The sequence below is a fragment of the Triplophysa rosa genome, linkage group LG25 (genome assembly GCF_024868665.1).
Source record: "Triplophysa rosa linkage group LG25, Trosa_1v2, whole genome shotgun sequence".
Lineage (NCBI taxonomy): Eukaryota > Metazoa > Chordata > Actinopteri > Cypriniformes > Nemacheilidae > Triplophysa > Triplophysa rosa.
Window position 1 is genome coordinate 3,502,491 of NC_079914.1, and position 26,229 is coordinate 3,528,719.

The 26,229-nt window shown below is 36.5% G+C and overlaps 3 protein-coding genes across 4 annotated transcripts in view; all 3 read right to left on the bottom strand.

Moving 5' to 3' along the window:
• The window catches only part of lcor (ligand dependent nuclear receptor corepressor), a 56,268-nt gene extending 51,731 nt beyond the window's left edge, over nt 1-4,537 (bottom strand). For both annotated transcript variants that reach the window (XM_057325113.1, XM_057325112.1), the window contains exon 1: nt 4,404-4,537. In XM_057325113.1, coding sequence (XP_057181096.1) covers nt 4,404-4,500 — 97 coding nt within the window. In that variant the 5' untranslated portion in view covers nt 4,501-4,537. The remainder of the gene's footprint in view (nt 1-4,403) is intronic.
• Nucleotides 4,538-15,764: 11,227 nt separating this feature from the next.
• hoga1 (4-hydroxy-2-oxoglutarate aldolase 1) lies at nt 15,765-23,449 on the bottom strand. The gene is made up of 8 exons (XM_057325946.1): nt 23,279-23,449; nt 22,668-22,888; nt 22,140-22,268; nt 18,567-18,694; nt 18,305-18,439; nt 17,562-17,658; nt 16,359-16,492; nt 15,765-16,054 (listed from the first exon to the last, which is right to left on the bottom strand). The coding sequence occupies exons 2-8, from the start codon at nt 22,867-22,869 to the stop codon at nt 15,905-15,907; spliced, it is 975 nt and encodes a 324-aa protein (XP_057181929.1). The 5' UTR covers nt 22,870-22,888; nt 23,279-23,449; the 3' UTR covers nt 15,765-15,904.
• A 611-nt stretch (nt 23,450-24,060) lies between these two features.
• atpv0e2 (ATPase H+ transporting V0 subunit e2) lies at nt 24,061-25,815 on the bottom strand. Its single transcript, XM_057325920.1, has 4 exons — nt 25,599-25,815; nt 25,402-25,449; nt 25,011-25,110; nt 24,061-24,912 (listed from the first exon to the last, which is right to left on the bottom strand). Exons 1-3 carry the CDS (start codon nt 25,700-25,702, stop codon nt 25,017-25,019), a joined length of 246 nt encoding a protein of 81 aa, XP_057181903.1. The 5' UTR covers nt 25,703-25,815; the 3' UTR covers nt 24,061-24,912; nt 25,011-25,016.
• Nucleotides 25,816-26,229: the final 414 nt, after the last annotated feature.

Genomic DNA, 26,229 nt, shown 5'->3' on the forward strand with positions numbered 1-26,229 from the left:
GTAAATATTTCATTATAAGGATAGTTATTTATTTACTTTAAATCTTTGGATTTTTCCCCCTTACACAACTTTTCAACAAAGATAAAAATTCTGTTATTTTTTCATGTATTTCTTATAATTTGTCACAGTGGTCAAAAAGGATGCATCTTGAATCAACGCAGCCTACATGCCAATTAAACCTGCTGGAAACTGTCGTCAAAGCTGCAGACGCTTCTTTAACAACCTCTTCACTTGGGGGTGGATGTTCAAGAGCATCTTAGAAACATTATAAAGTCACTCCTAATACACGCCGAAACATTCTCAAACCGCAACACGCAAAGTGCTATTACAAACCAATAATAATTTCGAGAACAACTCTGGAACTTGTAAAAAGACAAGGAAATCTAGTCCGGGCAGTATTGAGATGTATAAAATGTGTTAAATGTCAAAGGAAAATCCAAATCAGCCCTATATATTTAAGTGAGAAGTTTCAAGGGACATACTGTAATTGGCCATAAGATTGTTGCTGATATGCGATGAAAGGGGAAAATGAAGGATGCATAAGGAAGCGTTCGATGAGAGAGGGGGAGGTAGATGATGACTAGAGACAGAAATAAAAAGTGACATTTTTTCTGATGGTAATGGTTCACACAGCAAGCAGCTCTGACCTTCAGTTTTGTTTGAATTTGTGACTCGCTCATGCATGACACCAAATGTGCGGCGACAAACCCACACAGAGAGAAACAGAAAAGCCAGGAAAGCCAAACTATATCTGACCTATCTGGTCCATATGTCAGAGCTACTCGCATGGGTACAAACAATTAGACAACACATTTACAACAAACAAATTTCATTAAAAAACACTGACAACTCGCCTGTAAAAATTCACACACCAAATTAAATTGTATTAGGTTAAAAGCTTGAGAAGAAAGAAAAAGAGAAATGATATAGGCCTATACACTATAAAGTAATGCGTTCATGACGGTAAACAAAAGTTCATGCCGTTCGGTATCAGACCATTAACTGCAAGCAAATAAAAACAATCACATATGTTTGACCTCCAAAATTTGGAATGAAACAAACTGGTTTGCAGACAAAGTAGGGCTGAACGATTAATCGAAATCGAATCGCAATCGCGATGTGAGACGTTGCGATTTGCTAATCGCAAGAGGCTGCGATGTGGAAGCGATGTGAAAAATAGGAAACGCATCTGTTCCAAGCCTGCTTTGAGTGGCATTCTTGCTAACCAACTGAGTGAGCGCAACTCCGTTATGCCTAATCAGCACTGCCCCAGCCAACTGCATAAACGTCCGTCATTAAAAAAAAAAACATACAGAAGGCAGGAGAGAGACAGTGTGTGTTATTATGGCATCTGCAGAGTCAGATCGATCATATTAGGTAAATAAATACTAAAGAACCGTCCAATTCAGAAGACCGCACACACAGCCTGTGTCATACTCGCGCGACTCTTCCCCGCGTTGTGCTTCTCGCAGACGAGCCGTTTAAACTTGACGCGCACACACAGCCTGTCATACTCGCGCTTCTCTGCCCCGCGTTGCACGGACGAGCCGTTTAAACTTGACGCGCATACACAGCCTGTTTCGTAATGACGTTTATAGTACTTGAGTCCGGCTCGGGCATCTGGCAATATGGACGAGGCTTGACGCACGCGCGCACCCTGTGTAAACTCACGCCTAGCTCCGCGTTTCAAACAAATGTAAATTCTATCTAACTGTTTTGCTAATTTCACTTGGATGAAATTAAACATTCAGCACATTTTTTACTTGTTTTAAAAAATCCCACATACTTAAAAAATAATAAATCAGCCTATGTAAACTATGAACTATTTTAATAATTCACTAACACAATAGAAAATGTTATGGATTTAAGGGTTACAATGGGAGTTGTATTTGTTTTAATGGAAACTATAATAGTGTACACTGGTATGTGGATTCTATTGGTGTGATGTAATCTGGAAGTTGGGAACCAACTGAACAACAGTAAACCCTATTTGAATAATGCCCAAAGCACACTACAAAAATTAATTTTGTAATGGTTTTAATGGAAACAATTAAATGTTTTTTTGTTGTTGTTTTCTTTCAGGGTAACTATACCCATACTGTGCTCCACACAACAATATTGAATTGAAGCTTGAATTAGAAAAGTTAAAATCGCAAATCAAATCGCAATCGCAATGTCTGTCAAAAATATCGCAATTAGATATTTTCCCCAAATCGCACAGCCCTAAGACAAAGATATAATTCTTGCTTAAACGTTGCAAGGGCGGTGGCAAGCAGAAGAGCACCGGGTTCAGATTTTGGAACTTTGACCCTTGAAAAAGTTTGAGGAAATGATTTATGACGATTTCTTAAGTGTTATCAGCAAAGCACGAAAGCGAAATCTTGTCTTGACGTGTAAATCAACTTTTACATACTTCTAGGTTTGAGAAATAAGCGAATGGCGGCTTCACAACTTCATCCAAAGCTTAGCAGTCATTACAAAATGTACTGCAGTTTACTATTGACAGACCAAACCCAATTATTCAGCATGTTTCCTCAACACACAATAAGAATTAATCTCTCCTAATGGAAAATTAAAGGATGTCTGAGCAGACATACGAGACACAAATTCAATATGCCTCAACACAGAGATTAGACATCATATTTTCTAAATGTTTTAACAAATTGTCATTACTTTTGCAGGACGTTCCCCGTCACTTGTGATTACAAATGCACATAAATAGCAAGCAATTTCTTCTAACATGGAACTTGCATACATAACTATTTAAAATGTATTCACTGATGATTTAATTGATGTGATTTCACATATCTGGAAATAAATAAAATTCCATATTTCCAAGTCTAAAATGTTTATCTCATATCAAATATTTGCTTTTTTTTAAGCAGTGAATCCAAGAGGAGTGCACCCATCACCAGCTCAATGCCTTGTTACTTCCTGAAACTGATACAGAAGGAAACACCTTTTTTTCATAGCAAGAGGGGATTACTAAATTCAAAGGCACCTGTCATATCAAACAATATAAACAATCCTTTTCATAGTAAAGATACATGTAAGTGTAGACAGAATAGACCTGCATTAAAATAGCTTGATATGTTATTCAAACAGAAAGGTAAGGGTAAATGCTTTTGGGTCCCTGCTGATTCACATATTTATGCCAGAAGTCGTATATATCTTAATTCAGCACTAGACAGACGTTATATTGTAGTGGTCAACAGAGAAAGTGACTAACTTTGTGTAGATTTAGCCTACACAAAATCTGCAGTTAACAGATGCCAAACGCCAAGGGTTTGCTGACTGACATTAAAAGGGAGATTAAGACAAATCTCGGGTTGAAAACTAGAAAACCTCGAAGTTAAGACTCGATAAGACTCCCAATAACAACAGATACGGCGATTTAAAGGGATTAAACCAAGCTAATGATATATCAGATGTGACGTTAACGGGGGAGGGGCAAGAAAGCGACCGGTTTTTGGAAGATTTTTGGAAATCAAAAACTAGTAAATAACGAAATGAAACAACACTCGCGTGCTCTTTAAAGCAAATTCAACAGAGATGCTTTCGTTATTTGCTCGTTACATTTACGTCAAGTCCTTAGACAGGTTTGATTGCTTCAAAGCGAGCGATCGATTAACGCAAAAAAAGGAAATAAAACGGACTGAAATATCAGCGTATATATTCGGCAAAAGCTTGAAAATGTTATATTGGACAGTGATTCACGTAACACAAGAATCTCAGGCCGCCAGCACAACTAGCCAATATGCGCAGTGTCATTTTCTTTGTCAACCCCCCACCTTCCCCTAAAATACAAAATTATTTTCTGACATTTCCCCATTGCAGCAATGCGCGCTCCCCCAGCGCCGATCATTTGAGGGGAGGGAACGCGCACAGTAGCACATCAGCATGACAGCGGGGCGGTGACGCGCACAGCCCTCCCCCAAACCCAAATAATACAGTAGCCTACAATGAAACGGGGAGCGCGCACACTGGCAAAACGAGAGCGTTTGATTGGCCGCGGACAATTCCCTCTGTACACGCAACACGCCCTGCTTACAATAAATAAACATCGCCCAAAATTTCCTAAAAAAAAATTAACTTAAGGAAACGACGTCAGGCAAATAAACAGGCCATTACACAATGATGTTAAAACACAGATGCGTACTTCGTACGCAGTGTTTGTCAAAATAACGGCCGCGCAACTAAACTAATAACCGCAATATTTGCAAAGGTCCAGCGGGCGCGAGCGGCTAGAGGAAAAAATCGTTGCGAGACAAAAAAGCCGCTTCGGTCGCTGTCAAAGGCGACGGATTTTCGGCAGTTCCCCTACGCCAAATATATACATCTAAGCAACCTTTGAAGCTGTAACGTTACCGGACCATTCTGCATGTTAGGTTAAACGAGCTTACCTACACAGTGAATGAGTTTATGCCGCCACGAGTCAAGTTCCTGCCGAAAGCCGCGCCTCTCGATCGTGCATTGCTGCCTTCTGCACAGACTCGCCATTTTCTATCGGCCCCTCCCGCGGGCGCGCACCTTCTGCTGGGAGCTTCCCATCGTCCGACGTCATCAGCACTCAGCCCCTCTCTGTGGGTGGGGCGCGAGTGTGGGGGGCTTCGCTGCTGCAGCAGCATTGTCCCTCCCATATCCAAATATTATTCAGCCTATAGTACCAAAGCTGTTCAAATAGTGTATCTCGGCACAAAGGATTCCATGGTCATGTGGTTCCTATCATTCATTATGCTTACAATTATTCAGAACAAACTCTATTGATTATGATTAGGTGAAAATCGATTATTGTCATATTATTGTAATTTTATTATACAGGTAACATATAATTATATTTATGACCTGAAAACCCATTTTATGTATGTTATATGTATATGATTATATTAAAATAATTTATGTATAGTAATATAATAAGGCTATTATAACATAAGTAATGTCCTTTTATAGCCTATTGTAGTATCTTGTGATTTAATCTGCATTAGGCTTTCATTTGTTTATTCACATTTAAAAAAAACACAACTTGACCAATGTGCTTACACAACCAGAATAACAAAAAGTGGTCCAAAAGCATTTATTTTAGTTTTGTTTCTTTGCAAAAGCTACAAATGGAGAACCTGGTTTTTATCAAATTTAGATACTTTCAGCTTCTTGAGTCATGTAGTAATGTAGTAAAGTAGGACTTCTTTGTCACAAACTGAGAGTATAAAAGGTAAAGGGGAGATGGGGTAAGTAAAGGTCATGTTTGGACTAGGAAAATAAAGGCGACCAAACTGTCTTGGAAAAAAAAGTTAAAATAAATATAATCAATAATTAAATCAATAAATAGAAAATTGGTTATAAAATATTTATACTTAAAGATGGTACAGCATTCCGAAAAGCATGTCAGTATAGGAATAATTTAACAAAACATAACAAAATTGATCATTTATGTATTCTTATGTTATTAAACGCATATAATCATTATGATTTTTCTTCATTTGTTATTAAAGACAAGGGAATATTTTGCATAATGCACAACATTTAGAATACCGTTTTTATTGCTGCTTTAAAAAATACAGAAACTGATTGAGACTTGTGCCTAGCTGATATGCCACATAAGATGCATCTCATCTGGTTTCCTTTGTCGTGAATCCGTAATGAACACAAATTAGAGCAAAAATGTTGATGCGCAAAACACTGGGACACTGGTGACTCAATTGTCTGTGACACAAGGTCTTTCAATACAACACAGCTGGTATTTATCAACAACATCATTGTGTAGAAGACACAGTTGTGTATTATCATTGTAGACGTTACAAAGTCCAGTCCATTTTATGAAGGAGAACCTAGATATAATCCTTTCATTTAGGATGAAATAAACTATAAAATTGTCTTATTTTTACTTTACTTAATCATGTATTTTTACTTTATCGGAAATAAATCTAATTACTTTTATATATTTAATGACTTTTTCTCATTATGTAGGTCTCGTGGACAAAATGACTTCCCAACAAGATGAGTATAATAGAAATTTAAATAAGGAACGTATGTCAATTATAGCGCTTAAATGGAGCCGTATGAATTCCAACTTCACATTGAACTCTAAAAACACTGTATGAATTACATGGGTTTTCTATTTAGTCAAGGGGGATCGACATCATAATTGAAAAGGATATATTTTATTCAACCAGCTGCGTTAAACAAAAGCCCTCTTCTCTATAGCAAATCCAATTCCAAGTCTCTATCGCCGACACTGAAGTGAGGCAAAACGATCACGTTACAGAGAATCTTCCACAGGCATCTTTAGAGACCGCTATACACACAAACAGAGGCGCTATATGTACCAGGACTCAATACCCTCAAGGTCTTCTTTGCAGTATGGTGTAAACAGAAGGCATCAGTCCCACGGACAAACACAAAGCAACTACTCACAAGTGATCTGAATGCCCCGTTTTGGTAATGCAATGGTAAACTGTAACAAAAACAGTTTTTGTTGCGTTTTTGTAAAGAACAACGCCGCAAACTGATTTGTTGAAACAGGTTCCCATGGAGACCAAACTGACCTATTGATTGGTTCAGTGTCGTGTGTGTGACCTTTGGTATGACGTTTCGAAACATTTGAAATGTACATAAAATTACTATGAAAGCCCCAGATGAGTGGCACACAAGGACTACATTATTAACTCTTCTCTGGCTAATGCGCTTCTTAGCCTGGTCTCATGCTCACCGCTCAAAGCATTTAGGGATAATCTGACGTTCAAATACCAACGCGGTGGGGGAGGGGCTTTATAGACAGCTTTTCATGGGAATGTTATAGGGGCCAATATAAAGGATTATGTATCGGCTTTGTAATGTGCCCAAGTTATACGTTTACGCATTGATTGCTTTGAGGGGATAGTTTAAAAAATACAAATTCAACCTCATGTCATTCAAAACCTTTATGTGGTGACCCTTTCTTCCGTGTAAGGTAAAAGATGATATTTTGAAGAATGTCTCAGGTGGTTTCGTGTCCCTACAATGGAAGTCAATGTTGTTTGGTTATCAACATTCTTTAAATTATCTTTTTTGTGTTCTGCAGAAGAAAGTCATATAGGCTAGGTTTGAAATGAAGTGAGGTTAAATCTTAGCGATTCTTAAGGCTAAAATACACTACAAGACTTTTGCTCAGATTTTGCTCAGATTTTCAGTCTGGATTTGTTGCAGAAAGTCCGTGCCAGTCTGCAGATTTGATCAGTTAGTGTGTTTCTATCTGAAACTTTCAAAAAGCCTGCAAGTGTTTGATGTCTAGTTTTAAAAAAATCTGTTCAGATTTTAAGTCTTGTAGTGTATTCCAGCCATTAGTTACTGAATTAGCTTTTGACTCTCTTCCACACTGAGCATTGACATCGTGTAAACGGATTTGTGACCCTGGACAACAAAACCAAGTCTTATTGGTCAATATTTCAAAATTGAGATTTATACATCATCTGAAAGCTGTATGGTTTGTTAGGATAGGACAATATTTGGCTATTTGGACACTATTTGAAAATCTGCAATCTGAGGGTGCAAAAAAAACTTAATATTGAGAAAATCGCCTTTAAAGTTGTTAATCAGAGGCACTGTAGCAGGCCGTTGCTAAGAAAAACCATGTTTGTTTTAACGCTCTCTATTGGCTTACCGCTGTAATGACGTTGTGGAGAGTAGATGAACCCGAAAGCAGAAATTGTAAACTTTACATACAGTAGATACCAAACTTGAGTGGGTAGTTCCCAAAGAGGGCAGCAGCGAGTGAAGTTTGTAGGCGTGTTTCCAGCCATCTTTGTTAGCAATTTTGCTGCATCCACTCACAAAAATAAAGTTTTTATGTATTTACAGTAAAATCGCCAGTGTTAAAAAGGTCAAATTAACAGTGTAGGAAATGTATAAATGATCTTCATGGAACATGATCTTTACTTAATATCCTAATGATTTTGGCATAAAAGAAAAATCGATCATTTTGACCCGTACAATGTTTTGTTGGCTTTTGCCACAAATATTCCCGTGCTACTAAAGACTGGTTTTGTGGTTCAGGGTCACGTATACATTCACAACCAGAAGGTTTTGTTGTAATCAAGGGAACTTAATATAAGGGTTCCGGAGGCCCTTGTCCAACTGTAACAACTATATTCTTTCGGAAGCGTTGAATTTACACATACAAAAGCAATATAACCAGACAATTGTGCAATAAAAGGTCAGCTAAAAAAATTGCTTGGCAGCTGTAAAGCATTCATTATCACCAAATATTTTAACAAAGACTTCAACACATCCCCTGTAGTCTGGATATGTGAAATAAAACGTGTAGTAAACGGTGCCAGCATGATAGAAATTAATTCTGCGATGTTGATACCTTCGACAAAATCTCAGATTCCACAATTGAAAATATCTTATTTCAAACACCTGCAAATATATTCTAGAGAAGTGTGTTAACGCAATTATAAGTGAAACAGCAAGAATCTTACTAACTTTAAATATTAATAAAAGAAACACAGATCTTGCTAATTGCTACAATGAAACCTTCTTGGGGTTTTGTGATGGAATAATTGCCTTTTGTATTTATCAGTTAAGCTACACCAACAAGTAATGCTGAAAAACAGCTGTTCGGGATGCAGACCCCGTGTTGCTCATGTACCGTCTAGGATATTTATTTGTATTGACTTTTAAATCAAGCTTGACACCATTTTGAAAACCGAACGAACTGTTTTTGTCAAATAACCACTTGCAGTTAATCAAATACATACTGATGTGCGCAATGTCGACAGCTTCTGTGAGTAAAAACACACCCAAAAGCGCACTCTTAAAAATAATTGGGTCATTTGCAAATCGTTGTTGAGCATCAAAGCAACGGACTGACACAAAATCCTCGCAAATTTAGCTACATAAGTCCTCATTATCTGGCAACCGTCACATGGAATTGATTTGATGCGGTAATGATGAGCATTGCACAGATTGTGTACTCCGAAAACAACAGCAACACTGCCATTTCTTCATGAGGCTATAGGTTTTAATTGAAAGTTCACTTCAATGTTCAAAAACAAATGGCTTTGTTGGATGTTTTGTGCACACAAAAATGACATGCATAAGTATGCAAGTTAATTGTTTAATCCTCAACAACATTTTAATACACAAATATTAAATACACAAAATATATCATGCAAACATCCATGTTATCTACCAGGGGTTAAGCCCTTTCCCCCACTCCCTTACAAAATCTCCTGGCTAAGAATCTCTTCATAGATTAGGGAATAGGTAGCTCTGTAAGAGCCAACAGATGGAGAGCCAAATTTAGTAAACCATTAGCTGGCAAAAAAGCAATATCCCCCTCCCTCCTCTTCACTCCTAAATCCTCACGCACAAAAGCCAAGGATTGCTGTGCTGTTTGCAAACTTACATTAAAGCTCAGGCGGAATCTACTAATATTTTAATGCATTTTTGTGTCATATGTGGATAATTGAATGATTAAATGGATGTACCGTTAAAAAAACCAAATTCATTTATTTGAACAGATTGTTTGGGATAACTGCAGCTCTCTTGTTTGCAGTGTCTCAATGTAATCCATGTAGGTTAGGCTTAAGTACCTGCATTATGGTATATAGTAGATGTATTGTAGTACTGTACATGTAAAGACACCCCCAATTTTGTGAGATTTGTTAGCCGTGTTTTCACATCCAGAGGTGTCGGGGAAGTCAAACATTATTATGATTTTATTATGTCTTAAGTCTTTTATTATGATTATTGTATGCAAAATGAATATAACAAAGCATAGCTATCGCAAACTGATCTACATCCTAAACACAGCTGTCTTTGTTACATACTACAACCAACATGTGTTTTGACATGAATAAGGTTGGGGGGAGGAATTTCATAAATATTCATTGATAACCAGAATAATACACAATTATCAAATGCCATTATGTAGAAAGTCTTGTTGAATCCCTAGTCCCTATTAGTATCTGGTCAGAAATCAAATTGAGTGTCTGCAGACTTAATTTAGCATATTTCTTGTTTTATTTTTAGAATTTGTAGAGTAGAAGTAAACGTAAAGCAATATGTTCAATGGATAGGAGAGTAATGGAGAACAGAAAAACACTGAAACATAAAGAGGAAGACTTTGGGAATGACGTTTTCTCTAGGATTAAAATGAGCTGTGAAAGTGTGGACCACAAGTGGTGAAGGTTTGGCTGGTTGGCACATTTTGTCATCTTAAAACATACTCCCTCTCTCTCTAAAAGCCTAAAAGACATGTCAGCCAACCCTGTGTTAGCAAAGCCAATGACTGACAGGCAAAGAACATTTATTGCTGGCTGGTTTTCTGATCGATGTCCTGTTATTATTTCTCAAAACACACATTTCACCGAAATCTCTCAAGTAGTATCAAAAATATTAACTAGTATTAAAGAGAACGCAAAGATATTTTATTTTCCTAAAGAAACTTGTCACTCATTTTCTTAATTTTTGGATTGCAAAAATGACGTAATAATAATAATGATAATTCTTACCACGGTAGTAAAACAATAGATTAAAACATAAACGAATACAACACAAAGTTATTACCAGAAATATTTTTTCATACAGTAAAGGGTATGCGGAAGTATTTATCAGCATTTAAATATCCTTTTGGTTGCCAATCCCCTTTCACACACCCGTTTCCACAAAACTTCAGATTGTGTTTAAAATGGACTTTAACCTATATCCACCCGCTCTGTTGACATAGAGACATTTGTATTCACCATTATTTGCATCACCTTACGATGTGGTAGCATGTGAAGTGCTGCAACAGTTTAACCGCTTTCCTAAGCATAGGGTCTGTTGCCATGGCAAAATACTGAAATGTTCTGCCTTCACCTGCCATTCAAAGCGGTTTTAACATACTGCATTCTTGGTTTCAGGCTCTAAAAACTGTGGCCGAATCAGGCCCGGTTCCTGCCAGGTGCAGAAGGGTGGGCTAGCAGGTATCCTGGGTGGGCATATACCCCAACCAGAAAAAATTCAGAAACCATTTAAACTTTTTTTTTTTCATTTTTCTACTAAGATAAGAATGTGTTTTGGTAAAATTATAATTTTTGTTTATTTCTGTGAACGTCCGACAACATTTCCCTCAAATTTAATATAAAAATGTTGTTTTGATTTGCATTTATTTGCCGAAAAACAAAAGTTCATATTTAGTTTTTAACAACTCAAAACTAATGTTTGTACATGTATTAGAAAAAGTCTGCTGTATATGAGGTCCGTGAGCACGCAGTGCGCCTAAACTAAACTTGTTTGTACAGTGTTTCGCTACCACCTTCACTATGAATTGGGGTGTTTGAGATGGAGGGAGACAGATTTATTTGTAAAGTTGGATCTTTCAGTCATTCCTGACAGTCGATAAGTTAAAATCTAGCCTAAATATTGCGAGCAAATAATAGCTGTTTGTTAATGTTACAGCTCGCGAGACGCATCCTTCTCCTTCACAAAATAATACCGCAAAAACTCCTGTTATAATAAATGAATCTGATTTTACTGCACAATTAATTTTATATGCTGTTTATAATAAACTCAAAGCAAGCGTGCAGTGCGCCTAAAATTCCTTTGCACATTATTTTGCTTCCACCAGCATCTCGGTTTCAAACTAAAGCCGCTCTGTGAGTGAAGAGTGAAGTTGCTTTCAACCAATAGAAAATACTGCAATTTTTGGTGTTGTTTTTTATTCTCATTGGGTGGGCAAGACAGATGTTTAGGTGGGCTCAGCCCACCCCTGCCCATGCCTGGAGCCGGCCCTGGGCCGAATGTAACTTTTGAGCTGAAAAATCATTTATAATATTAAGGCCAATGTACACCTTCTCTTACATGTTTCACTATATTGCTTATTCGTTTAAATGTAATTTGAAGTATAATTTTACATGAAAAATGTGATGTATTTTAATGGTTTGTCAGATTCACAATTTTTCACCCTAGTGATGTTCGGTACAGAGTGGGGCTTTATTCTTAATTTACTTTCTAACCTTTATTATTGTCACAGAACAGCTAGGAATCACAAACGAGGGAGGATTTCCAAAAGAATACTTTTAATCAAAAGTCCAAAAGAAACACAGGTAGTCCAACATGTAGGAACACAGCCAGCAAAAAATGTAAACGGTAGACGAGACTATGAACGAGGGAACAGGCTGAGTATTTATAGTGTCCAGTGATGAGGCTGATGACGGGCAGGTGCGATGATTACAAACACGGACGGGTGCGGGAGCGGGATGGGAAACTGAGTCCATTGGGGAACACGGGAGAAAACAGGAATGGAAACAGACGGAACCGTCTTATGATGTCTAACCTTTATTATGATGTCCGGACATACTATCAGGGCCTTCAAGGTTAGAAAAAAACAAAGCAAAGGAAACAGGAGTTTTTGAATGGATGTCAATGGAGGAGATGCTGTTCGCTAATCTTCATGGGTTTTGTGTGGAGTTTACTGAAAAAAATATGTTTTGTGAAAGAAATCACAGACAGTTTTGCGACAGGAGTCATTTTGCACCATTGCCCATTCATTTCTATGGGGATATATCTTACCTCTGGGGTGTAGGGTACACTGTTAAAAATAAAGGTGCTTAAAAGGTTCTTCACAGCGATGCTATGAAAGAACCAATTTTGGTTCCACAGAGAACCATTCAGTCAAAGGTCTCTCTCTTACTTTTTTTAAATCTGAAGAACAGAAAGGTTCTTCAGATGTAAAAGGTTCTTTGTGGAACCAAAACGTTCTTCTAATCTATCGCATCAAAGAACCTTTTGAAGCACCTTGTGTATTACAGTCTCATATTGTGTGTTTGGGACACGCGTGGTAAAGAGAGTAAAGACAATTTAATATAAACTGAAATGGTATACGTTTTACTTTTTAATCCTCTATCATCACATGGTCATAAATGGCAAAATTACTTTAAGGTGATGGCCATTTGTACAGTACACTTTCTGACTGCTTTTGTAAAGAAACTCTGTTTGAAACTCTCTCTACTGTTTGAAATTCGCCCACAGATAAAAAGGTTGCCATCTCCTCATATCTCTGACACTACATCCTCCATGTTTGCATTGTCATGTGAGCTGCATGTTCTCTGACCTATGATGTTCTTCCAGCAATGGCAAAAATAGTTTAATGTATATCAGATACACACGAAAAGAGCCCTTCTTACCGCTTTCATATATTTTCTATATATATGTTTGAATTTGGTGCCACCTCAACTCTCATGGCCCCATAAGTGTTATTTTCTGCTCACTGCAGAATCTCTTGTAGTGGACCTTACGGATATTTCTCTTCTTTTCACATCCTGATTCTGCATTTACTTATTTCACATATTAGTTTTCGCATATTGTGTTTTAGGAAAGTAGACGTATGGTGTCTGCCTTGACTACAAATATTCACAATGTTCTTGTAAGGTTTTTTCATTGTTCTGCATGTGTTGGTTCTTTTTTAATAATCACTTAAAGGACTTTGGCGTTTGAAAAACAATTATAATCTCTTCAAAGAACTCTTGACTCTATAGACTAAATTAGTCGAAGCCGTTTTGACCTGCACACCACAAAACTATTACTGTGTTAAGACTTAAATAAGCTTAAATAATAGGAAGTTAAATATACACATGTAAATGTTTAATATGTTATAAAAGGAGAAAAAGATGTGATGAGTTATTTTATATAGTATAAAAATCTACGTCTTCTAAATATCTATAATTTCTTTATTACATCTTCGGGTTTCTCTTATATTTGTAACGATATTTAATATGGTTTATCGTGATAATTGATTTGCACAATTCAATATACTATGAATAATTCTACATAACATATAAGCATATTTGTTTAAATTTCTCTGAAATCACAGAACCTTAATACTTATCAGCAAGTAAAGATTAAGAATACTTGAACACAACCTTTGCTTATGGAGAGCAAGTGTAAACAAAACCTATGACATATCTTATTTTAATACAGTCAATATATTAAAAATTGCATGACACTGAAAGTGTTGCTACTTTTAACAGTTAATATATACCACTATTAAACCCAGTGTTGGGTCGAAAAGGTACAAAACCAATCGTTACGTCATAAATTAAGCTATGCCAGGTTGTTTCAACCCAAACTTGGGTTGTTTTAACCCATTTTCTGGGTCCATTTAAAGGGATTGTTCACCCAAAATTAAATATGTCTCATCATTTACTCACTCTCACATTGTTTCAAACCTGTATACATTTCTTTGTATGTTCAACACAAAAGAGGACATTTTGAAGAATGTGGAAAACAAAATAGTTTGGGCCACCATTGAATAGTAGTTTTTCCTACTATGGTAGTCAGTGGTGCCCCAGAACGCTTTGGTTACAAATATTCTTCCAAATATCTTTTTTTGTGTATAGCAGAACAACAGAATGTATACATGTCTGAAACAACTTGAGAGTGAGTAAATGATCTATCCCTTTAAAGTACAGCATTTTATGTTAGTACACAAATCATATGGGATAGTTCACCCAAAAATTATTTTATGAATTACTCTCTCTAGTTGCTCAAAACCTGTATAGATTTATTTGTTTGGTTGAACACAAAGATATTTGGAAGAATGCTTGTAACCAAACAGTTCTTGGACCCCATTGACTACCATAGTAGGAAAAATTACAATGGTAGTCAAAAGTGCCCCAAAACTGTTTGCTGCCCTCTTTCTTAAATATCTTCTTTTTGTGTTCAACAGAACAAAACTATTATAAAGTAATTTTTCCTACTATGGTAGTCAATGGGGTCCAAGAACTGTTTGGTTCCCAATATCTTTCTCTGTGTTCATCTGAACTAAAAAATGTATACAGATTTGGAACGACTTGAAGGTGAGTAAATGATGGCAGAATTGGTATTTTTGGGTGAACTATCCCTTTAAAAACTGTATTTATTGGGTACATATGTGTTGTACACAGTAGGTTTAAAGTTCGGGGTGGGTTTAGGGTCAAAAGTGTAATAACATGCGATAGCCTACTTGAAATTGTACAATGTAACAACACATACTGTATGTACACAATAGTTACACTGTAAACATTTTCTTACGAAAGTAAAAAAAAAAGTAGTTAAAGACACAATGCAAAGTAGGACCCATCTTTTTTGGCAAATGTATGTTTAAGTCTGACTGACATCTATATGCGAAAGGATGCTGTGCATAGGGCCAGTCGATAGTACACGTCTCACAGTACATGCAAGTGTGAAAGGGATAAGGCCAGAAGCTCAAGAGACAAATATTGGTCAAAAGGATGGGAAAGTTATACAAATACATTTTAAGCATCTTGCAGTCATGACTAACAGAGTATCAGGTCTGTTCGTTTTCACTAACTGTCTACAAAGGTGGGCATGCCATGTGTTGTGAAGAAATGTACAGTTATGTGAAAAGAAAATGTTAAACCAAGGTTTGGCAACAAGGACAATCAGACAAGAACTTGACAAGGGGAAAAAAACGTAATGTCACAGCGACAGCACTGTAAATAGACTGAAAATGAGGTAAAGAGAGGAGATAATGACTGCTCTTCGTCTTGAGTTTCGTGTCATTTTGCTCCCAGCGAGAAGTCAGAAGACGTAGACATATTTTTTTCCTCATTCCTCCGACAATCTACTCTTTGGCTCGGCATGACTCATATACCAATGCTTTTTATCCTTTTTAGAGGTGATCACAGGTTTGCATCTCATCCGACAGTCCTAACAGGGCTTCTAGGTGGGTTAGAGCGCCCACTTGTGGTTGTACCTTAATATGTTAAATAGGTTCATCTAATAATGTTACAACAATACCGGAGCACTCAAGTTTTTATTTTTCAGTCCGTTTACTGAACATGATGTCAATTAACAAAAAATGTATTTAAAGAGTAAGACCATATACTTTGTTACGCATTCAAGTCATTGGTCCTAAATAACCGTTTATGGCCAATATTTATAGCCAACCATTTGAGGTGAATTTTACTCGAAGCTGATCTAAATCTGTTTGTGATAGTGGCTGCAAAGGGGACCGACACACCCCACCATGATATCCAAACCACTCCATTGCTTGTTTCAGAGCCGGGACGCCGTACTGCCGAGTTACCTATGAAAATAGAAAACATTGTATTTTAATGAGTCAAATCTATCATAGATTCTGAAAGATATAATCCGATGTTTATTCCAAGCAAACTCTTTATTATCAATTAATTATATGAATTATTAGTTAGTTGTTCTTAATTAATTCGTTTTTTAAAGCATATTTGCACTACGGTAAACATCTTTCTCATGGCCTTTGTTCGACAGCTCCTTTGGGGGAAGGGTTGCTTCCAATGTTTATCATGCCTACATAGCAGTAAATGTAGCTGTGGTATAAATGTGCCATGTTGCCATGGTGACGTGATGCTCACTGCTGTGTTGGGTTCGATGAGGTGATACTGGAGCTCTCTGGCCTCGTCCCAGCGACCTGAAACGCACAGCTGTGCCAGCTCGCACACCTGCTGACCCAGGACATTTGCGAGGGCGCACACACCTCCCACGGCCCCTACGACAAACACACGGGCACTTAAATGTCACATTAGTGCAATATTGCCGGTGTTCGTGCAATTTGGCCTGGAATGACCACGTGGAAAAAAAGCTAAATTTGAAGCTGCTGCTTTTTTGATTGACAAACTACAGACTGTTTGAGTTTGATTGACAGGTTGGCTCCACCCATGCACATAAAAATGGCAGAGGAACTCACCGCCCCCAGTTTTTGCAAGTGACAGATATTTGCTTGTGTTTATTAATTGACAGACTTGGTGGAAAGTCTCCCACGAGCTGACATTTGATCAACAGTAATGTTTCCAAACAAGTTGAGAAAATGCGCTGCATATACTCTATAGACATATAGTCTACATATATACAGCCATGGAAAAAAATGGAGTTCCAAATTTTGATTTAATCAGCATTTCTAGATGTTTTGTGTCCATTCCAGTCTAGTGTCTGCTGAATTTCAACAAAATCAAACCTTAGGAGTGACAGTCATATACAGTAACAGCACTGTGACAGCATGACAAGACGCATGAAAACTGTGATAAAAATCCACGTACAAATATTTCTGTTCTTAAAAGTAAATATGAACTTGCAATATTTGAGGTCTGAAAAAATACAGAGCCTATTTTCTGTTATTTTGACCTGTTTCTCCAGTTTTCTTTTTTTTTTCAAATAAATGCAAATAGAAACATTATTTTTATTTGAAATTTGGGAGGAATATTGTTAGTAGTTCACAGAATGAAACAAAAACTTATCAGTTTACCTAAACACATACCTATAAATATTAAATTCAGAAAAACTGAAAATTATTTAGAATTTTTTCCGCATCTTTATATTTTAGTTTGGTCACAGATTGCATGATGTGTTCAACATGTTATGCATCTTTAAATGATTATCATGCTTTCTACGTATAAGATTTACAACAACAAAAAAACATTTTTCCTGACAAATACTACATTTAATAATCAGATACAATGCAACTTGTGGTATTTAACAGAGATCAATAATTAAAACATAAAATGGGGGGAAAAAGTTAACAATAAATAAGTGAATTCAAATGATAGTTAGACAGTTCTCACCTACGGAGTACGCAGCCATGAGGAACCCAGCTGATCCCGCCAGCACCTGGAAACCCTGCGATCTGGTTTTGTGCACAATCAGAGCTAATCTTGTGATCTATCAATTATCAAACATCAAAGCGTATTAAGGTGATAGAAGAAAGTGAAAATAAAGACAGATGGTGAATAAAAAAAAGAGAACTAATGCAGTATCTTAAAGTATGTCTGCAGTAATTACAGGTAAATAAGTTCTGGTATAGTTACTGTATGATGAGACCTTCAGCTTGACTGCAACGATAACACTTTAACTTGAGTCAATATTGTTAACTTGTTTAATATTGTTGGATATTAAGGAGGGAATAACCGGGTTGTTCAACAGCGTGAGCACTTACAATCCTTACAATTTTGGGGCTGGTTTATGCATGTTTCAGATAATGTAACACATGGGGATGAATTACATTAGTTGTGTATTTTTTGCACTGCTGGCATCACTAAATGTGATTCTAAAAATATCCAAACAGATTTGCTAAACTCTCTTCCCATCTGTCACTGATTAAAGACACATGGCTTGCCCTAAACCCATTGGTTGAACAAATGCTGTAGAGCAACGTTTTGATAACATCACAAAGCCACGGTAATATTAATACTGATGCACTCCAAATTGGGGTAAATAATACCAATATTAAACATGCAGAATCAATATTTTTTTAGATTCTTGGTTTGTGTATAAAACGATTGATTAAATATAATATATTCGCTCTTACATCACCACCACTATCTTTGAGGCCGACAATATTTGGATGCTGGGAAAGTTGAATGATGGCATCCAGAGGCAGGTCGAGACCGGTGTTTGCTGGCACACTGTACAAAACAACTGGAACTGAACTGGAATCTGCCACCTTGGAAACGACAGACAACAGTGCATTTAATAAAGACACAATGGAAAGAAGCACTGTTGATGATGCGTTTTATTTTATTATACAGTCTACAATCAATAGAAACATCCACAGCTTTACTGACGACTACCTGAGCGTAGTGGTTTATAAGAGCACGGCTGTCCATTCGACCGCGGTAAAAACATGGTGTTACCACTAACACGCAGTCAGCACCCACATCTGCCATTCTTTGGCTCATTTGGATCGTTGCCTTGGTGGCTACAAGAATAGACAAAAAGCAATATAAGAGCAATGCAAGGCTTGACAGTGTGCCATCAGGCAGGTTTTATTGAAATTAAAATAGAGACACTAAAAGACCAAACACAAGACTGGAGAGCTTGAAACCCAGATCCAGATAAAAACCAGTAGCTGCATTAATTTGGCTGTCCCGTTTGAATGGAAATACAGCAGTGTTTATTTTAGATACTCAATAGGTGAATATTGCCCAGACGGGCACCTTATGCGTATTTCTCTTTTGAATTTTGGTTTTTCCTACTGGACTGGACTACATATCGCTGCTGTCATTCTGAAAGCTTGTATTTCGTGATTTTCATTTTTTGCCATAAATCATTAGTCACCCTTTATGTTTGCTACTGGGTTTTGTAAAAATCTAACCAATAAAAAAGTATTTTGAAAGTGTTTTGACAAAACAGTATTTAATCAATGAAAAAGTACAGTGTTTTCCCCCATTTCCTGAAAAACTGTGAATTTGGAGGTTTCAGAAGGACAGTAATTGTAACCTGTAATTTAGTTTATAATAAGGATGTAATTCTACCGTACTGTGCACAGCATGCAGTTTTGGTGACAATTCATATTTACTTTTTGGTCTCTATTAAAATAAAAACAGAAAATGCACACGCACACACACTAAATACTAGGCTACTTCCAACTTCAGCTGCTTATAGAAGCTGTTTTTTTTCTGATTTTTGTTAATAATTTTCAAGACTGCTATATTCTAATTGTTTTCTAATAGAGTGTTCATTTCTTAATATTGCTGATAGAAACTATTGCTTTTCTTTATTATTAACTTCATTATTCTATATATGTAAAAGCTATACTTTAAAGTGTTATGTATTTTGGTAATTTAAAATTTAGTTGTTGGAAAATATTACTATATTATAGTAGTTTTATACTACTTTAAAACTTATGATGAATCATAATTCAATCATCTAGCGATACAAATTGATTCACATATTTCAAATATTGTTTATTTTATACGTTTAAGGCCGTGTTCAGACTTGACTTCTTTTTCGAAGCTGCTAGCGTCTGTTTTACATTATAATCCTACGGAGTAAACAGAGTTTTCAAAAAACGCCTTTTGAGGTTGAAAAAAGTTCAACTTTTCTGAAAAAAACGCCCTACGTCAAGCTCCTTTTTCACAGCTAACCAATGACAGAAACCTGTCATTTCCATAACAACATTAAAAACAAAATAAAAAAACATGTATGTTGCATGCAATTCCCTATAGCCTATATTATATATTTGGAATGTATAGTTTCATATTTTATTAGGTTCTTTGATAAGGTTACAATACGTAGGCCTACGTATAGGGATGTAACGATTCACTCAGCTCACGATGCGATGCGATTCACGATTCTGAACTCACGATGCGATTTATTCACGATTTACTCACGACTTATTTTGAAAAAATGAGTTGAAACCAATTAGAAATGAACAACGTCCCTTGCATTATTTCTTAAATGCTTCACGTTTCTTTGTATGATAAAATGATGTTTTATTTCAAATAACAAAACTAAACTGCAATTTTATAACAAATTAATAATAGAAAAAGTCTCTTTAATATAAACAAACTAATACTGTCTGTGCTTTTCTTGGATTTTTTTGCATTTAAGAAATATCAGCATCCACGTTTAGGTTTGCAGTGAAAATAGCGGCCCCTGCTGTCCAAAAAAATGTATTGCGATTCAGTTCAAGCCTCAACCGATTTGAATCGTCGCTCATTATAACCGATTTTCAACCGGCTCACGGTGAATCGTTACATCCCTACCTACGTATCAACGTAACCTGCGTGATGTCCCCAAACCAAACACGTCACGAAAGCGCCAAGCAGCTCCTGCCACCAGCCACAACAACAAAACAAACGGAGAAATAAAAGTGAAGATGGAAGACAAGGTGCGGGAGAAATTGAGGTCGGGAATTTACATCATTAAAAGAAAAGATCAAGCTGCTAAATCGAATGTTTGGGACCGGTGTTCTGCCAATTTATGCTACCCATAAATTTGTGCTACCCTCGTGTTGTGATTGGGTTGGGGGAGGGGTTATTTAGGTGTAAGGGTTGGGTTGGGGGAGGGGTTAGTCCTGTTTTGTATGGAGGTAGCAAAATTTGATAGGGATGCATAAATTGGCAGAACACCGGTTCTCAGAAATAGTTGCAGCAGGAGACAACAGTAGTAACGTTATATCGGCTACGTGAAATGCAAGTTTCTATGGTTCATAAGCATATGTTGTTGCCAGTTTACAGGGCGATGTAATCTAATGGCTGTTTCCAAGCACTTTTAGGCTGAAATAAAGTCTGTTTTCATTTACATTACAATGCCTAGTATGTCTATTTAATGGTGCGGGGGCGGGTTGTAAAATAGATACAGTGGTGTGGGGCGGGCCAAATAATTTCATAAAAGCGGGACCCACGGGTTGGAAAAAACCCCGACCCACAGATTGGAAAAATCCCTAGTGCACTAGTGCACAGACGCTGCCTCCGAAGTCATGGCGTTCGTGTGCTATTTGTAACCAAATGCGGCCAGCGTTTTTTTTTACTAAAAAAGCGCCTTAGTCAACTTTTTCTTGTCAAAAAAGAAGTCAAGTGTGAACACGGCCTAAAACTGTTTTTCAAGGTGTGTTTTTTTTAGCAAACTGCATTTAATCAAATACCGGTTAACTCGATTCCAAAATTAATTTTACAGAAATCGAACTGTGCATGAGGGTTAACAGAGGGAGATTTTGTTCTTTCAAATCTCGTCATATTCCTTGACCCAAAAAAATTTAACCTAGGGTCATAAAACATGGTTAATAATAATCCAAAGCCCATTTTTGTGCTATCAAGATCTCTCATAAATAAAACCACAACATGAAGGCTCTAGCTCTGATGATAATAGCGGCACATGTATATGTAATTAATAGGGATGTAACGATTCACTCAGCTCACGATGCGATGCGAGTCATGATTCTGATCTCACGATGCGATTTATTCACGATTTACTCACTATTTATTTTTAAAAAATGAGTTGAAACAAATTAGAAATGAACAACTTCCCTTGCATTATTTCTTAAATGCTTCACGTTTCTTTGTATGATAAAATAATGTTTTATTTCAAATAACAAAACTAAACTGCAATTTTATAACAAATTAATAATAGAAAAAGTCTCTTTAATATAAACAAACTAATGCTGTCTGTGCTTTTCTTGGATTTTTTTGCATTTAAGAAATATCAGCATCCACGTTTAGGTTTGCAGTGAAAATAGCGGCCCCTGCTGTTCAAAAAATGTATTGCGATTCAGTTCAAGCCTCAACCGATTTGAATCGTCGCTCATTATAACCGATTTTCAACCGGCTCACGGTGAATCGTTACATCCCTAGTAATTAATAGATTAAATAATCAAACACGAACTGCTGCTGGCCATGACACGAGACATGAATGAGACTTACATTCACAGCCAGATCCAGCCATGACTAACTTGTCTTTAGGCAGGGCCTGTCTCACTTTCTTCACCACCTCAACCCGTTCCTCGGGTGTCAGGTATGGGTATTCTCCATTAGAGCCCTGCACTACAAGACCTGTTGATGACAAATAAAAGCAACACATGAATATTCGTAAAATCTTGAACATAAATCTATAAAATGGAAATCAAGCCATTTTATATTGCCATTAGAATTAAAATGTTATGATGTAGTTTTCATAAAAGCCCACTAGGTGACGCCCACTACATGGTGTAATGATGGACTTTAACCTGCAGCATGACATGAGATTTATCGACTCACTAACACATGTTAACTATTGTCAACATGAATATGGGTCACACAAAAATTCGCATTACTGTAAATATTTCACAAAAGTTAATTGGTTTTACAGTTAACATTTCATTGCACTTTTTGCTGCACACGCCGGTTTTGTTGTGCCTTAAATTTGATGACCGAAATGGACATGTTTAATGTAATCTGATCAAATAAACCCACCTCTGAACGGTATGTCAGCATACTTGTTAAGATTGTCATTGAGTCTGTGATAGTCCACATCTTCACTGTGAGTAAATGGAGTGGCGATGGGAGGATAAACTCCACTGATGTCCAGTCTCTGAACTGCTCTTTGACTTATACCTCTCCATGTTAAAACAGCTGATCTTCTGCATGCAACACTGACATTTCGGAGTGTAAACATGCTAAGGGTTTTGATTCGTCTGTAGAGAAAATGCATAATGGTAAACGTAAACCTGTCATGTGCTCGCAGTTAATAATCAACATAGTTATCAAGTCTAAATATTGACAAATATTTGGGGTGGAAGAGTGCGTCTCTGACAAAATTACGGACAATTTACACGATAAATGTTTTATTTTAATAAACCTATTGCAAACAAATACCTCAAGGAACATTTAACGAGTATAGAAGTGGATGTTTTGCACATATGTTGTATGTTTACCTGCAACTATGCTATATTAGCCTACGCAAAAGCATTAGTAGGTTAGGGTTTTAGATTCTATAGCACCGTATATCTTGTAAATAAATACAAAACCCCCAAAATCGATTAATATACAATATTGCGAAGGCAACTTTGTTTTGCGCACTGTACCTGGTTGATGCAGAAGTCCAAAGCTTCTCTCTATGTAGTTTATCTGAAAACTATTCAAAACGGAAAGACTGTCACAGCTCTGTATACATCGCGCGTTTATGAAGCAGATTATTGTAGCAGATTATCTGTTATTGTGGCAGTAAAAGAGACGTCTGTGGGACAGGCAGCGCGTGGTCACTTTCACGCGCATGCGCATTACCTCCGCTGTAGGTTTGCTCGTGTCAACGAGATTAATATTAATTAGGTGTTTTAATAGTAATACAGTTCTCATTCAGCGTCAGCCAATCAACAAGCCAGGCGGGGCATATTACATCATTAATAATTATTAGGTTTCATACTTAAACTAAACAATTAAAAAAAAATTCTGGAGAAAAGTGAACTATTCCAAGCAAGTCAAACGTTGTTACAGGTTTTCAAAGCGTTATCTTTTCTGAGCACTCTTTCTGGGCAAGTATAATTTGTATATAGCACATCTGTACATACAATATACTGCCTATTGTCCTTTTGTCTAATATTGTCAATTTTGTAAAATGTGTATTGTCTCTTACATATTTATCTTTACGTTTTGTTGCCTTGTCACTCTTTTAACCTGTATTCGCACTGGAAGCTTCTGTCACGAATACAAATTCCTTGTGTCCAAGCACACTTAGTAATAAAGCTCGTTGTGATTCTGATTGCATTTGCCTTCTCCAAATGTAGTTTTCAATTTATCCATAAGATTCAAAAAATGTGGTTTATGACCCTTTATTAAGTTTACCTGTTTGCAACATGTGTACTAATATTTAATCTTTAATTGTGATAGTCACATAACCAGAAATGACCAATTATTACCCTTCAGACATATCCCAACATAGCAATAACAGATGCACTGTATTCATCAAAAACTGTATTTATCAATACACCATTTTTGCTGCAAAAATGAGTAGCACAATATCAAGATGATCTCATGCAAATATTTGAGATGTAACAAATATAGACAGGTAAATAAATTATTTATATAATAGAAATATAATGTGCTGCTTTTAAACAAACAATTTCCTCATAATACATTTAATGAGTATTGAAGTTGATGTTGCTACTTCCACTTCTGTTTGTGCATATTTTCAACATTTATGTAAGTTAAATACATTATTGCTTGAAAGCACAGTAGGTTCACTTCTGTTTTATTTTAGTATCATGGTCTTTAATTAACATATACAACAACTTTCATTCATATAATATATAAAATATCCATCACATTGCAAACAAAAAACAAGTAAAATAAATAATGATAACAAATAATAACAAGAAAATGTGAATAAAGTATGTCACAGATGCAAGGAAAATTTCATGAAAACTGACCAACATTAACAGTACTTTACAAGTGTACTTTTTTTTCAAATGCACTGGACGTCACAATAACATCACTATAACATTTCTTTGGACATATTTATGATAGTGTCCATAGTATTATCGAAATGTTTAACTCTTTCGTAATTGGAATTAATTACTACAATATCAGGACATATATAACCTCTTGTTTTACTTATTCACATTAAAACAAAGGTACACAGGGCTGTTTTAACTGTGTTAGTGTTAGGGTTAGAAAAAAGACTGATGAAATAAATGGTCCGACTGGAATTGGCAAATGACACCTGAAAAATATGAAAAACAAATCTCAAACACAAATATCACTCATAAATCCTCAAATAAATTCAGTTTTCACAAATAAGGAGATTGGAGCACTGGTTACCTTCATCTATTCCCAGAAGTAACGCAGATACCAGATGGTCTCATTCTTCAGCTGAGGTCCAAACAGAGGGTTTACTTGGGCCAGTATCGCTATTAACCAGCTGCCATCACATTGACACAAACACAACTTTGAACATTGAAATGGATCATATAGTGTTTCATAAATTTAAGCTATTACAGTATCAAGACAAAAGGCAAAGATGAATTGAACCAGCATCCAGAGTAAACATTATAATTGGCTAGTAGTGATTCTGCAGAGTAAAAAGCTCATAGCACAGAATGACATCCTGTGATGAATCGATAGATGCGTGGAGAAATACTTCATAATATCAGAAGACAAAATAGTTACGTATTTTGTTCAACATCATTCCAAACGGTTGTTTTATACTCACAATAAATAGCAGCAAACCGCAGTCAGCACCAAACAGGTTATGATAACACTGTATCAATAAAAAACAACATTTTTCAATCACAAATCAACACAGATGCGATATCATGAATATAATAAAACTGAAATATGAACGAATTAATGTGTTGAGAGATGCATCAACACAGGTAAACGGGCTCGGCCTCTTTCAGCATCACTTACCCTCTGTTGGGTCCTTTCGGTACCAAAAACGGGGCAACAACTCCCACTAAACCCCACAGAGTTGTGAAGCAGATCATAGGCAACGCCACCGAGTGATAAACCATCGCGACCTGTTTATGAAAATAATACCGATTAGGAAAGAAATCAGTTTTTATTCAATTCTACGGCTCAATTCCGCACTAATCCTGCACACACGCCTGCCGTTTCCTGATTGGGGGGATGGAATTGTATGACCGCACGCTATTGGTTAAAGAGAGCTGTCATTCAATCGAAAATCTAAGACGTAGTGTATACGTCACTCGCTGCGCAGACCAAACGGTATGAGACATCATATTATCGCGAGGTTTTTGCGTTAATATGATGCTATATTTTATAAGAGCAAATAAATGATTCTTATTTAAAACACTAATTGAGATTAAAGTTCGGGGTATGGAAAATTTTCATTGTTTTTTGTCATATATCAGCATGTTCATGTCCTATCTAATAAAGGTCCAGTTAATATCTATAACACTTTTAACAGTTTTAAACATGCGGAGTCTGAACCAGATGTTGTAATCCGTTTGATATATAAACTCTTGTATTTTTGAGAGTGAATATAGCAGAGCCTCCCTCAGTTTGTATATTGCAGACA